Source organism: Erpetoichthys calabaricus, chromosome 4, assembly GCF_900747795.2.
Source record: "Erpetoichthys calabaricus chromosome 4, fErpCal1.3, whole genome shotgun sequence".
Classification (NCBI taxonomy): domain Eukaryota; kingdom Metazoa; phylum Chordata; class Cladistia; order Polypteriformes; family Polypteridae; genus Erpetoichthys; species Erpetoichthys calabaricus.
Genome location: NC_041397.2, coordinates 39,528,869 through 39,542,948, shown reverse-complemented (window position 1 = coordinate 39,542,948; position 14,080 = coordinate 39,528,869). Strand labels below are relative to the sequence as shown.

The 14,080-nt window shown below is 37.8% G+C and overlaps 2 protein-coding genes across 2 annotated transcripts in view; both read left to right on the top strand.

The window, feature by feature from the left end:
• nup98 (nucleoporin 98 and 96 precursor) overlaps positions 1 to 14,080 on the top strand; it is a 160,998-nt gene that overhangs the window by 46,966 nt on the left and 99,952 nt on the right. The window contains 4 exon segments of the mRNA XM_051926475.1: positions 6,292 to 6,387; positions 6,683 to 6,859; positions 10,932 to 11,071; positions 11,240 to 11,347. Of these exon segments, the coding sequence (XP_051782435.1) occupies positions 6,292 to 6,387; positions 6,683 to 6,859; positions 10,932 to 11,071; positions 11,240 to 11,347 (521 nt within the window).
• slc6a7 (solute carrier family 6 member 7) overlaps positions 1 to 14,080 on the top strand; it is a 666,512-nt gene that overhangs the window by 601,812 nt on the left and 50,620 nt on the right. The gene's annotated exons all lie outside the window — the stretch shown is intronic.

The following is a 14,080-nucleotide window of genomic DNA, read 5'->3' as shown; positions in this document are numbered from 1 at the left end:
CTGACTTTTAACTACAATTTTGGTATTTCTGCTTTGTTTTGACAATCTTTAATTGTGTGCCTCTGACTCCGTTCGTTCTTCTTTTATTTGGGAATGGGCTTGGTGGTGCAATGGTTGACATTGCTGCAGCACAGCTCAGGTCATCTCTTTGGCCACAATAAATGGTCCAGTATAGTTAGATGCTTCCCAACCCTCAGGGATACTTTAAAGATGGCTGCTCTTATTATAATCCAGTCAAATTGAGTTCAATTACTCCTTCCCCCATTGACCTAAATGTAGTTTTGGCGAATATCGCAAACATTTTCGTCAGTTCATGGAGCTTACGGTATTGTGAACTCGGCAATGTTCACTCATCACTGCTTATGAATCATCTTGCTGTATACACAGCTTCACAACTTGTGTTTCTAGAGGAGGTATAAAGAGCTTCATGTGTCACCAAAACAATGATAAAAACTTTTTAAACTTTTTTTTAAGCATTGAAAATACCTTTTATTGTGCTATATATTTTTTTTTTTCCTTAAGTTTTTATTTAAAGTAAATGTCTCCCGATTTATTAAAGTTTATGTGCGGCACAAATAGGCTTTGAAGAAGTGGTGTCCCAGAACATTTGCTTTAATCTGTAGTTATCTTATGCTTTTCATTTGCCTCAGACATCAAGCTGATACAGTATATGGTATGAGGACCAAGCACATTCCAATTTATTTTTGGCATTTCATTTGGGACAAAATGCAGGGTCCTTAAACGACCACCTAATACTGCTTTTTTTAATTGTTTAGAATGCAGTTCAGAGTTACTGTGACATTTTAAAATAAATAAGAAAATCAGGATTGCTAAATGCTTAATGAACTTTTACAATGTTAAAAAAAAATAGCAAAGAATGGTATATTGCTGCACCTAGCCTTGTTGAGTGTAGTGCCATAGGTAATTATCCCCAGCCACTGCTAACCTTTATAATAATTTTTTTTTTTTTTTTTTGGTAGCGTATGGGTGCTCAGACCTTTTTGTAAGAGCTTCTGATTGAATGAAGCTTGTTGGGTGCTTTGGGTCTGATCCTGCATGAAAATTAAAAGTATATGCCAGATAATTTTTAAAATAAAATTCTTTGTATATTACTCAAATTAGAGTATGTTGTGCCACATGCCTTAGTTATAACTATATAAAAAGAGACTGCTAGTGTTACCCATTACAGATATCCTATTACATGACCATGTTTCACATTGGATAACAAATTACACAATAGCATCACCAGTACTGAGCTCAGTTTCAAATTTCCAAAGTACCTCAAAATCTCTGAACTTGGGCAGCCAAATATGTGTTGCTTGATGGAGCCAATGGCCACATGAAGGTCTTCCAGGAGTTGTGAGTTCAGCTGCAGTTTTCCAATACACCTCGGGCAAAGAGAGACAAATTTCTGTTCTGTTTGTGTGTTCTGTTTGTGTATCCCAAAATTCCCATATTCTTTCCTTGTGTCTGCATTACTTGCAGTATACTTTTGGATGAGCTCTTAATGTGTTGTTAACCCTCAAATCCTGGACTAAGATTACTGAGTCACTGGGCATTTTGCACTATGTGCGAGGACTCCTCATAACTTGGTAAGATTATGTAATCTAAGGCTATGAGTGCAAATTGCTCTGAAACCTGTCCCCTACAATGCTGTCTTGATCAGCTTCAACCCCCTTAACCCATCACATTCTTGGCCTCTGTTTTTGAACTTGCATGTTGTTTGTAGCTATTGAATTCATTCAAGTCCCCATCATATAGTTGTCTTGTTGACCCAATTTGTGAACATTACAGTTTGAGTTAAAGGCTAGGTCACATTATACTAAGTTTGAGACTGAAAGACACTGGCAAAGTAATTTGATAAAGTTCTTTGATTTTTGCCTTTAGTTGTAGGGGAAGGATTCAATATGCAAGAGCTGACAGCTAATGAGCTCTCAACTGGAAGTAAAATGCATTAAATGCAGCAACTAGGAATAAGAAACACTGGTTTTGGACCTCGCTAACAGAAGAGAGACTTGTCAATTTGTCTTGTGCTTTATTTACTACAATAGAATTGAAGGAGAACAAAAGGCTAAACTTTCTGTTCCTTTAAACTTTTACTCTTGCACTGGCTGTCAAGTAGCATGTTTTTGACTGTCAGCCAAAGGGATTGTGATGCTTGGAAATGTGAAACTGCTGAAAAGGCATCACACACTTTTGGAATTTGGCATGGTCCACGATTGTTTTTGGCTAAGTCAGCAAACAAAAATGTGTGTGTGTATGTATGTATGTGTAATAAATATATATAAAATGTGTGTATATTATAGTTTATATTTAAAAGGAAATGAGCAGTTTCAAGGACACAATAATTGTCTGTACATCTTGAATTTGCTTCAGTCTGCACAATAGGTAAACTGACTTTGTAAAACCATGAAGTAAAGATGTTTATTTTGAGGCAAGTTCTCTGAAAGAACAGCCTCAAAGTTAATCAGGTCTTGAATAATATTTTTAGACTTCGCTTGTCCGCAGAAGGCACACTTCTTCATTCAAGGTGGAGGTGGGATTACATCTGGGATCAGCTCCGAGCCCTTTATTTGCAATGGTAATGGACAGGTTAACAGACGAGATTAGACGAGAGTCCCCGTGGACTATGTTTGCTGATGACATTGTGATCTGTAGCGATACTAGGGAGCAGATTGAGGAGACCCTGGAGAGGAGAGGAATGAAGGTCATTAGGAACAAGACCGAATACATGTGTGTTAATGAGAGGGAGGTCAGTGGAATGGTGAAGATGCAAGGATAAGAGTTGGCAAAGGTGGATGAGTTTAAATACTTGGGATCAACAGTACAGAGTAATGGATTGTGGAAGAGAGGTGAAAGAGTGCAGGCAGGGTGGAATGGTTGGAGAAGAATGTCGGGAGTGGTTGGTGAGAGATGGGTATCAGCAAGAGTGAATGGGAAGGTCTACAGGATGATAGTGAGACCAGCTATGTTATATGTGTTGGAGACAGTGGCACTGACCAGAAAGCAGGAGACAGAGCTGGAGGCAGCAAAGTTAAAGATGCTAAGATTTGCACTGGATGTGACAAGGATAGATAGGATTAGAAATGAATACATTGGATGGTCATGTTCTCCCCGTGTATGTGTGCGTTTTCTCCGGGTGCTCAAGTTTCCTCACACAGTCCAAAGACATGCAGGTTAGTTGCATTGGTGATCCTAAATTGCCCCTACTGTGTGCTGGTTGTGTGTGTGTGTGTGTGTGTGTGTGTGTGTGTGTGTACCCTGCGGTGGGCTGACGCCCTGCCAGAGTTTGTTCCTGCCTTCCACCCTGTGGTGGCTGGGATTGGCTCCTGCAGACCCCCATGACCCTGTGTTAGAATATAGCGGGTTGGAAAATGATTGACTGACATTAGATGGTCAACTCAAGTTGGACAGTTGGGAGACGGTCAGAGAGGCGAGATTGCGTTGGTTTGGACATGTGCAGAGGAGAGATGGTGAGTATATTGGGAGAAGGATGTTAAGGGTAGAGCTGCCAGGTAAGAGGAAAAGAGGAAGGCCTAAGAGGTGAGAGAGGACATGCAGGTGATGGGTGTAACAGAACAAGATGTAGTGGACAGAAAGATATGAAAAAAGGTGATCCGCTTTGGCATCCCCCAACAGGAGCAGCCGAAAGAAGACCTGGCAGATGCTAGCATTTTATGCAGCAACTCCTTGCAGTGAAATTGACAGTCTGAATACAGACCAATACAGGTGCATCTCAATAAATTAGAATATCAGTTCATTTATTTCAGTAATTCAATTCAAAAAGTGAAACTCCTGTATTAAATAGATTCATTACACATAGAGTGATATATTTCAAGCGTTTTATTTCTTTTCATTTTGCTGATTATGGCTTACAGGTAATGAAAGCTCAAAATTCAGTTTCTTAGAAAATTAGAAATATTACCCAAGACCATTTATATAAAAAAAAAAAAAAAAAAAAAAATTTAAAACAAATGTTGGCCTACTGAAAGTATGTTCATGTATACACTCAATACTTGGTCGGGGCTCCTTTTGCATGAATTACTGCATCAATGCGGCATGGCATGGAGGCAATCGGCCTCTGGCACTGCTGAGATGTTCTGGAAGCCCAGGATGCTTTGATAGCGGCCTTCAGCTTGTCTGCATTGTTGGGTCTGGTGTCTCATCTTCCTTTTGACCATACCCCATAGATTCTCTATGGGGTTTAGGTCAGTTGAGTTTGTTGGCCCATTGAGCACAGTGATACCATGATCATTAAACCAGGTATTGGTCCTTTTGGCAATGTGGGCAGGTGCCAGGTCCTGCTGGAAAATGAAATCCGCATCTCCATAAAGCTTGTCAGCAGAGGGAAGCATGAAGTGCTCTAAAATTTCCTGGTAGACAGCTGCGCGGACTTTGGATTTGATAAAAACACAGTGCACCAACACCAGCAGATGGCATAGCTCCCCAAATCATCACTCACTGTGGAAACTTCACACTGGACCTTGGGCAAGTTGGATTCTGTTTCTCTCCAGTTTTCCTCCAGACTCTGAGACCTTGATTTCCAAATGAAATTCAAAATGTATTTCATCCACAAAGAGGACTTTGGACCACTGAGCAACAGTCCAGTCTGTTTTTCTCCTTATCTTAGGTAAGACGCTTCTGACTTTGTCTCTGGTTCAGGAGTGGCTTGACACAAGGAATACGACAGTTGTAGCCCATGTCCCGTATACGTCTGTGTGTGGTGGCTCTTGAAGCACCAACTCTACCCGTAGTCCACTCCTTGTGAATCTCCCCCAAATTCTTGAATGGGCTGTGCTTCACAATCCTCTCAATGCTGCGGTTAGCCCTGTTGCTTGTGCACCTTCTTCAGTTACATTTTTTCCTTCCACTCAAATTTCCATTAATATGCTTGGATACAGCACTCTGTGACCAGCCAGGTTCTTCAGCAATGACCTTTTCGTGGCTTACCCTTCTTGAGGGCGTCAATGACTGTCTTCTGGACAACTGTCAAGTCAGTAGTCTTCCTATATGCCATAATCAGCAAAATGAAATATAAACGCTTGAAATGTATCACTCTGTGTAATGAATCTATGAGAGTTTCACTTTTTGAATTGACTTACTGAAATAAATTAACTTTTAGATGATACTTTTAATTTATTGAAATGCACATGTAGGTGTTCTAAAGCAGTGGTCCCCAACCTTTTTGACAGCAAGGACCACTTTATTAGATGCAAATTTTTCCACGGACCGGCTGTGGGGTGGGGGGTTCGGCAGTTTTATACACAATTTCCATAACATTTCTATTATTATTAAGTTATTAAGCAGTTTGCATATGTTTGCAACCCGAGATTTTTCTTCTTTTTTTGCATATAACAAAGACATATGCTTTGCATTTGCCATTCCAACAGACTGCACATCACAAACATTAACACTGTTATCGTTTTTTTTGTGTCTGCCGTTTCTATAGGAGGGTGACAATGAGTTAAATTCCAATGGATGTTTTTCAGATGTTGACAAGCAATAAGCAAAAGGTATTGCTGAAAACCACAGAAAACAAAAACATCAACAAAAAAAAACAGTACGAGGAAAGTTCAAAGAAAGAATTTTTTTTTTTTTTTACAATGTTTCTGTTTGGGGATCGTTGTGTAGCCTAAATGTGTACAACTGAGCTGCGGCCACAGATCTAACTGCTCTGTGGATGATTCATTCAAGCATTTCAAGGTCACCTCGTTGTAATGAAAGCATCTGCTGAATGTACTTCGTAGTAACGAGATTTCTATAGTCTCGTGTCATATGGGGAAACTGTCGGGACAGTAAAAATACTTTGTTGTAATACTCTCTCACCTCGGTCTCTCTCCTCTCTCTGGGCCGCTGCAAAGCCCCGCCCACCAAGCATTCTGAAAAGTCTGAGTGAGTCTCTGTTGCTGGCAGTTCTCTCGCGGCCCGGCTGTCAGATGGCTGCGGACCGGTGGTTGGGGACCCCTGTTCTAAAGGAATAAAATAGTTTATTTTTGTTATAAATTGACAAGGTGCTGCCCCATGTGGGAGAGGGTTTTCATGTATCTGTACATATTTGGAAAGTTAATATTGGGGTGAAGCAACCTTCATTATTGAGCAAACAAGACTGAGGCAGCTCTTTAGCCATTAATTGCTTGTATGAGCAATTTAAAGGCGTTTTTAAAATGTTTTGAGACAGAAAAGCTTAATTTCACAAATTTTATATTTGTGTGTTTGTTTTTTTTTTTTTTTTTTTTCCCTCCCCACATTAAGAAGTATCTGATCTTTTTAATTGTTTACGTTGCATCCAAGGTTCTGGGTTTGGTTCTACTGGTGCATTTGGAACATCATCATTTGGATCAAGTAACAACACAGGAGGACTCTTTGGAAATACACAAAACAAACCAGGTCTGTTTGCATTAATAACTTTAATGAATGAAGTAAAGGAGTAGTATATATTTCCTTGTGAATTATTTTTTTTAAAATATAAAGTAAAAGAATTGAGTTAGTGTTTTTAATTTATTGATTTTTATTATGTGCTTTTAAACATCCTTCGTGATTTGAGCATTTTCAGTTCTTTCAAATATTACACACTAATGAAAGTAATACTTGTGAGGTGTTCTTATGAGATGTACTCCTCTGTTGAATTTTGATGCCAATGACATTCAAGTATGTTGCATTGCTTTTTCTATGTGGTTTACAGGGGGACTCTTTGGATCAAGTACCTTTAGTCAACCTGCAACCTCCACCAGCACTGGATTTGGTTTTGGAACAGCAAGTGGTGCTTCAAACAGCCTTTTTGGAAGCGCCAATACTGGGGGAAGTTTATTTTCACAGCCAAATAATGCCTTCAGCCAGAGCAAGCCAGGGAGCTTTGGAAGTGAGTTCAACTAACTCTCAATACAATTCAATGTAAATCTTTTATTTTGAAAATTGGGCTCTTAAGGCCTTATAGAGTCATATTCATGTATGCAAAGTACTGTGTATTAACAGTGGTTAGTGTATCTTTAAAGTGTGCAGTGGAGGACGAATTGTAAATGCATGTGATAGTCTGGTGTGCTCTGTAAACTTGGTAGTCCAGGTACACTTTCTGGTAGCTCAGCCCCAAATTTGTACATGTCCATACATTTCAAATTCCAGGACTTTGGTTTTTTTTTTTTTTTTTTTTTTCTCCATTTCCATAGAGCACAAGAATCTAGGACAACTTTATACTCCGGTTCTGAATATCTACAGCAAAAGTACCTGAATCTTAAGAACCTGTAAACTCATACACGTGGCCTGTTTTTAATTGCAGATCGCTAAGAAAAAACTGACTTTGAAGCTCACTTTGTTTACCTTGAGTAATGGCCCAATTACGCTCTATTTATGCAGTTCTAAGCAGGGCTGTTTTTCAGAAAATATATATACCATTTGCACAGAGCCTGCTTGTGCCAGTATTTTGGTACGTGCACACTAATGTTACAATGAAATTGTAGAAGAAAAGTCCACTGCGTCTCCTAAATCCTTCTCAAAAGATATACTTTTAATGTTCTGTCCTCCCTTTGTGTATTCAGATCTTCTCAGTTTTATTTGTGCGTAACTCTTTTTACTTACATAAAATTGTATTAGCCACAAATTTGATAATCATTTTATTTGTTTCTATTATATAAAAAAATGTAAAAGACAGGGGGTGTCACTGAGCCCCAAATCCCCAGACACACCACACTAAATATCCCCAGGTGCAAAATAAAGGTTTTTATTTCACAAAATATCTCTTTCACAGGCTATTTCCACAATCTTCCAATACACTCTCTCTTTTTGTCCAACTCTTACTGAGCTGGAGGAGGCTGGCCGTGTTGCTTTTATGTTAGACTTGGGAGTATTTGCAGTATCAAGGCATAGCTCAACTGAAGCCTCCTGAAACAGGGAGTCTCTCTCCCTGCGGCACCCAAGGACCTAACTAGTTTGTGCCTTATGACTATGACTCCCATGCATCCCTCTGGGTGTCCTTACTGAGTCCATGCCCGTGATGTACCAACTCCACTACATTATCCATTGATTTATCCCATTGTATGAGGTATTTTGTCAGTCCCATCTTGGCCGGGTTATTCCTTCTTGCATGTTGTCCTTTCATTACAGCATTCCAGCTGGGAAAGGGTCCAGCACAGCACTATGTGGTTGTGTGTGTATTTGAGAATACCCAGCAACCTCTCTGAGTTGAGGCAATTCCTTATGGAGGAATGGGCTAAAATTCCTCCAAGCAGATATGCAGGACTGTTCAAGACCTACCAAGAAGAGTTTAGTTGTTGTTATTGCTGCAAAAGGGGTCACACACAGGTTTCACATACCTTTGCCTCTCACAGATACCTAATACTGAGTCAGTATTTTTCCTCAATTTTTCTCAGTAAGTAACCAAGTGTAATATTTTTAATTGGTTTACCTGGGTTCTTAGTATCATCTTTTAGGACTTGTGTGAAAATCTCATGATGTTTCAAGCCATATTTATGCAGGAATATAAAAAATTCTGAAGGGTTCACTAACTTTCAAACACCACTGTATATGTACTCGCACTAGAGCTGTCAAATTGAACTTCAATATTTATTTATTTATTTATTTATTAATTAATTTATTTATTTATATCCGCAAAAAGCTGATATTTGATTGTCAAAGAGCGGTTGTTTTACCAGCAGTAATTTTCACATCCTGTTGCTCCATACACATTTTATAATAAGCTGCAGTATTCTACTATAACCATTGTGCTTCACTTTCACATATAGCCTTGAATCATTTGAAATGGTTACTTTTACCTTCATTAGCAAAATTTGCAGACCTCTTCATAACATAATGTTCAAAACACCATCTCACTGCTCTGCACTTTGATCTACAATTAAATTCTGAGCAGTTTGTCTAAACACTTCTCCTATGCTTTTAAAAGTATTGCTTTACATCTAATTCTGTCCCTTTTGGTGTTTTGGCTTACTGCCCTGAGGAGGATGTTTGCACCCAGCCCTCCGTAGTAGAATGGAGAAATTTAGCGGAAAAAAAAATGCAGAGCAGATGTTTGGAAATTTTGATAGCTCTAATATTTAAGTAACTGTTGCCAAAGTACTGCTAGTAATCTTCCCTTGGTTTTTTTTTTTTTTCCCTCCCCTCATTTTTTGCTGTTTATTATGGTAACAACCACAGCAATACCAAAGTTAGTTTAAAAAAAAAAAAAAAAAAAAAAGTTCAGACATGCAAGTTGGAATATTTTTTATTTGAATATTCAAATCTTAGTTTCCGGCTAATATGACAACCCTAGTACCTCCTTAAGCACTCGAGGATTAATACTATCTTGTCCTGGTATGTGTGTGTGGTATAAAATGACAAGATGATACGATTAACTTTTTTCCTTTTTACCCTTACTGTCCTAGTTCCTTTACAATGAACTCAGTTGTTTCTTTTGCTTGGTTTGTAGACTTGGCTGTACAATTTCATGCACACCCATTAACCTAAAACGTTGAAGGGAGGGCGAGTATACTCTTCTGACTGGTGTTCTTTGTTTTAAATGTTATTAGGTTGTTATTTAGCAGTCCAGCTAGTATATTCTCATTAATAAGGATTGACAATATCAATTAATTTAGGTTGTGTTTTTGTGTATTTAAAATTTTTATTATGAAAATGGACAATGAAATAACAGTCGTGTATGCATTTAAACTAGTCAATTTTTAATTGGCTAGTCTAGGAAGCCCCCAACTCAAAACACGGTAGTAGTTTGGTATAACAGTATTTTCAACCAGAGTGTAAATCTAAATACAAAATGGATGCAGAAAGAGTAGCCTGTGCAGATTTAAAAAAAAAAAAAAATACCCTAACCAATGTCTCAAAACAATTTGGAAAAATTAAATGTATAAGACATTGAATGGGGCATTGCATTAGAAAAGCAGAATATCTTTTGCATGCAGAAAAACCTGAGATTAAATGACTCTCATTAAGTTTGAGTTTGCTGGGAAGATGGTAGAGAAAAGTTAAAATAGTTAGAAAAGATGAGTCCTGGACAGTTTTTGTAACTTTCCATTAAAGGTTCAGTTCATCTTCTCAGAGATATTCTCTGAACGTAGTAAAAGGAGGGCATTAGGGTGTGCTAGTCTGAGCAGAATCAAAAAGTGGCAGGGACACTGTCTGATAGGGATTTATCAGTTTACAAACTGTCTGAATGTTCTGTTGTCCACTATTACTCATGAATTCAGAGGGTTCCCTGCCTTGTTTATGAAGAAACATAATCAAGCCTTGGTTAATACAGAGGTTCAGTTTAGTCAAAGTGTATGTTTAGCAGATAATATTGAAAACTGTTACAGTGTGTGTATAGACATGCAATATTTTTAGTGTGTGTGTGTTCATGTTTTACCCAAACCTTTGTTATTAAGTTTTATCTGCAATTGAATGTGCAGTATAGGAGAAGATTCTTTTCTTGAGTGCTCTACTGATGATCAGCAATTTCAGCAAGGTCTCCTTGGGTAAAACTACATTCTTTAAGAGAGAATCTTTCAAAAATATCAAAACATATGTCTTAGTGTTATTTGTGATTCCATACTCTTTTTGGACAAACTTCATCTCCTTTAACTAAAGGTGCATTTTATCAACTACCTAATGTTGCCCACCTATACACTGCTTTTATTACTTCACTTCAGGGCTCCTGTAATTCATTATTCAATAGTTTCCCTGCAAAATATCTGTATCTCAAACTGCAATATAGCCTTAACTCAGTAGCCAGGCTATTTACCCATATGAAAACATTTGCCCACTCTCTCATGCACTCTCACAATTATGATTAAGGTAATTCTTAGAATAGTGAAATACTGGGAAATGCAATATGCTGCTTATTTATGATTTGTTATTTGTTTCATTAATTAGAATACCTGCATAATTACAACAGATATTCCAACTACTAACAATGCTTTCTATGCCTTGTTTTTTATGTTCTGTCCTTTTAGCATTTGGAACGAGCACTAACACTGGGGGACTATTTGGCACAACAAGCACCAGCTCTAACCCATTTGGTGGAACCACTGGATCCCTTTTTGGATCCACAAACTTTGGGGCTGCACAGACGGGAACCACTATTAAGTTTAATGTAAGTTTTTGGATTGAACAATGTTCACTGATATTGCTGTTCTGTTTTTTGCAACCTCTAGTTTCAAATATCATAAAACATCTTTATGTAATTTTGCAAGTTAAATGTACTTTTTTGGGAAAGTAAGTAAAATGTACCATGTCCGTTTTTTCCCTGCTCTTTTTAAAGCCTCCTACTGGAAATGACACGATGGTGAAAGCAGGTGTCACTACCAGCATTAATACCAAACATCAGTGTATAACAGCCATGAAAGAGTATGAGAATAAATCATTGGAGGTAAGTCTTAAAGAATAGTCAAGTACATACAATTGAAATAATTAAACTACTGATGCTGGAAAAGTAATGAAATACTACAAAATCAGTCAGAGAGAACCACACTTCTCCCACCTACTCTACAGAAGTCTACAGTAACTTTTAAAAATAACCTTTTAAGTATGATAATAATTTTCAACCCATAACCCCAAAAAACGTTGCTTTTTGCTACCCTAGCTAACATGTCAACTGATAAGTAACTTGTCTTTATGATAATATTATGTTGAAAGAGTGGCTGAAGAAATGCCGTGTTTGCTTCAACCATGACTGATTTGTATATAACATTTTTTAAAGGAATACCTAATTAGAAAGACAAAAAGCATACTATAGAACTGCCTTTATCATGTATGTTCTGACAGGAAGATGGCTGTTGTTGTTTTAAACTCGAACTGTAATTTTCTTAAATGTAAGTGGATAGCAATTATGGGTAGGTAACCATTCTGAATGGTTTGTGATGTTCTGTGTTGAAGTAGAATCATAAGCAACAGGTGATCAGAAAGTCCCACTGACTAGAAGTGCAATTTAATTCTTTTAAATTTGTCATGTAGATTTACTGTCCAATACTTAACTGTCATTTTTTCAGAAATGAACAATAACAACAAAATTGGTCTTTACTCTAACCCTGTGCTTATGAGCTCTGAGATGTCATCTTTTGTATGCTAGATAAATGACAAACTGTGCAGTCTCTATCTCTGTTTCTCTCTCATATGTATGTATATATACAGTTAGGTCCATATATATTTGGACAGAGAAGTTTTTTCTAATTTTGGTTCTGTACATTACCACAATGAATTTTAAATGAAACGACTCAGATGCAGTTGAAGTGCAGACTTTCAGCTTTAATTCAGTGGGGTGAACAAAACAATTGCATAAAAATGTGAGGCAACTAAAGCATTTTTTTTCATTTAAAATTCATTGTGGTAATGTACATAACCAAAATTTGAAAAAGTTGTCTGTCTAAATATTTATGGATCTAACTGTGTGTGTATGTGTATGTATGTATGTATATAAAATATAAATATATATATATATATATATATATATATATATATATATATATATATATATATATATATATATATATATATATAATATAGTAATCCCTCCTCCATCGCGGGGGTTGCGTTCCAGAGCCACCCGCGAAATAAGAAAATCCGCGAAGTAGAAACCATATGTTTATATGGTTATTTTTATATATTTCAAGCCCTTAACTCTCCCACACTATTATAAACATTTCACGCACAGTTATACAGCATAAACCCTTTGTATTCTCTTAGATATTAGGTAAGATTCGTTGAAATTATGTATGTAAACACAGTTTACATACAGTAAAACCTAAATATTATTTTAAAGATATCGAGCGTCTCCAATATCACATACGTTACAGCCATTACAACAGACAGGCCACCAGCAATAAATATGTACAATGCAAAAAAAATTGTATACAGTAAAATGTGTGTACAGCGACACTAAACTATGTACATGTAATAAGTACTGTACGTAAATAATTAATTATGGTTACTCACCAACAATGACACGATGACTTGTCCGATAACGATGAGTTTAATTTTACTGCACAACAAAGGATAGCGTTACAGCTCTTCTAAAGGAGCCTCTTCAGGCGACTGTTTAGCACCGCCGTTGTTCTTCTTCCATCACTCTTCAATCCAAATCCCTAAAGCAGATTCCATCCAGACTACTGCCTTATCACGTCCACTTGCAACTCGTTTTGCGCCCTGATTAAAGGACACTGCGGCCGTAGATCTTGTATGCTTTTCCTCCTTTTTAAATAAAAAGAATCGTGGACTCATTGATGCTGTAATTGTGTCCTGCAGTGGTGTAGCGGTTTCCTTCCTTCAGCATATCCAAAACTTTTACCTTTTCTGCAATCCTGAAGCATTAGCAGTAACGTGCATTAATGCTGAATGAGTGAGATTATACTTCCTGGTTAATGCAGCACTCCGTTGCTGAGCCAATCAGCAGCACACAGGAACTTAACCATGTGCTCTGATTGGGTAGCTTCACAGCCATCCGCCAATAGCGTCCCTTGTTTGAATTCAAATGCGTCCCTTGTTTGAATTCAAATGGGCAAATCAACTGAGGAAGCACACGTACTGTAGACCGCAGACATCCGCGAAGCAGTGAAAAATCTGCGATATATATTCACATATGCTTACAAATCCACGATGGAGTGAAGCCGCGAAAGACGAAGCGCGATATAGCGAGGGATCACTTGTGCCCTGTGTTGGCTGGGATTGGCTCCAGCAGACCCCCGTGACCCTGTGTTCGGATTCAGCGGGTTGGAAAATGGATGGATGGATGTTTATAATATATATATATAAATAATAAATATATTTATTATATATATATATATACAGTGATCCCTCGCTATATCGCGCTTCGCCTTTCGCGGCTTCACTCCATCGCGGATTTTATATGCAAGCATATTTAAATATATATCGCGGATTTCTGCGGACAATGGGTCTTTTAATTTCTAGTACATGCTTCCTCAGTTGGTTTGCCCAGTTGATTTCATACAAGGGACGCTATTGGCAGATGGCTGAGAAGCTAGATTGCTTACTTTTCTCTCTCTCTTGCGCTGACTATCTGTGATCCTGACGTATGGGGATTGAGCAGGGGGGCTGTTCGCACACCTAGACGATACGGATGCTCGTCTAAAAATGCTGAAAGATTATC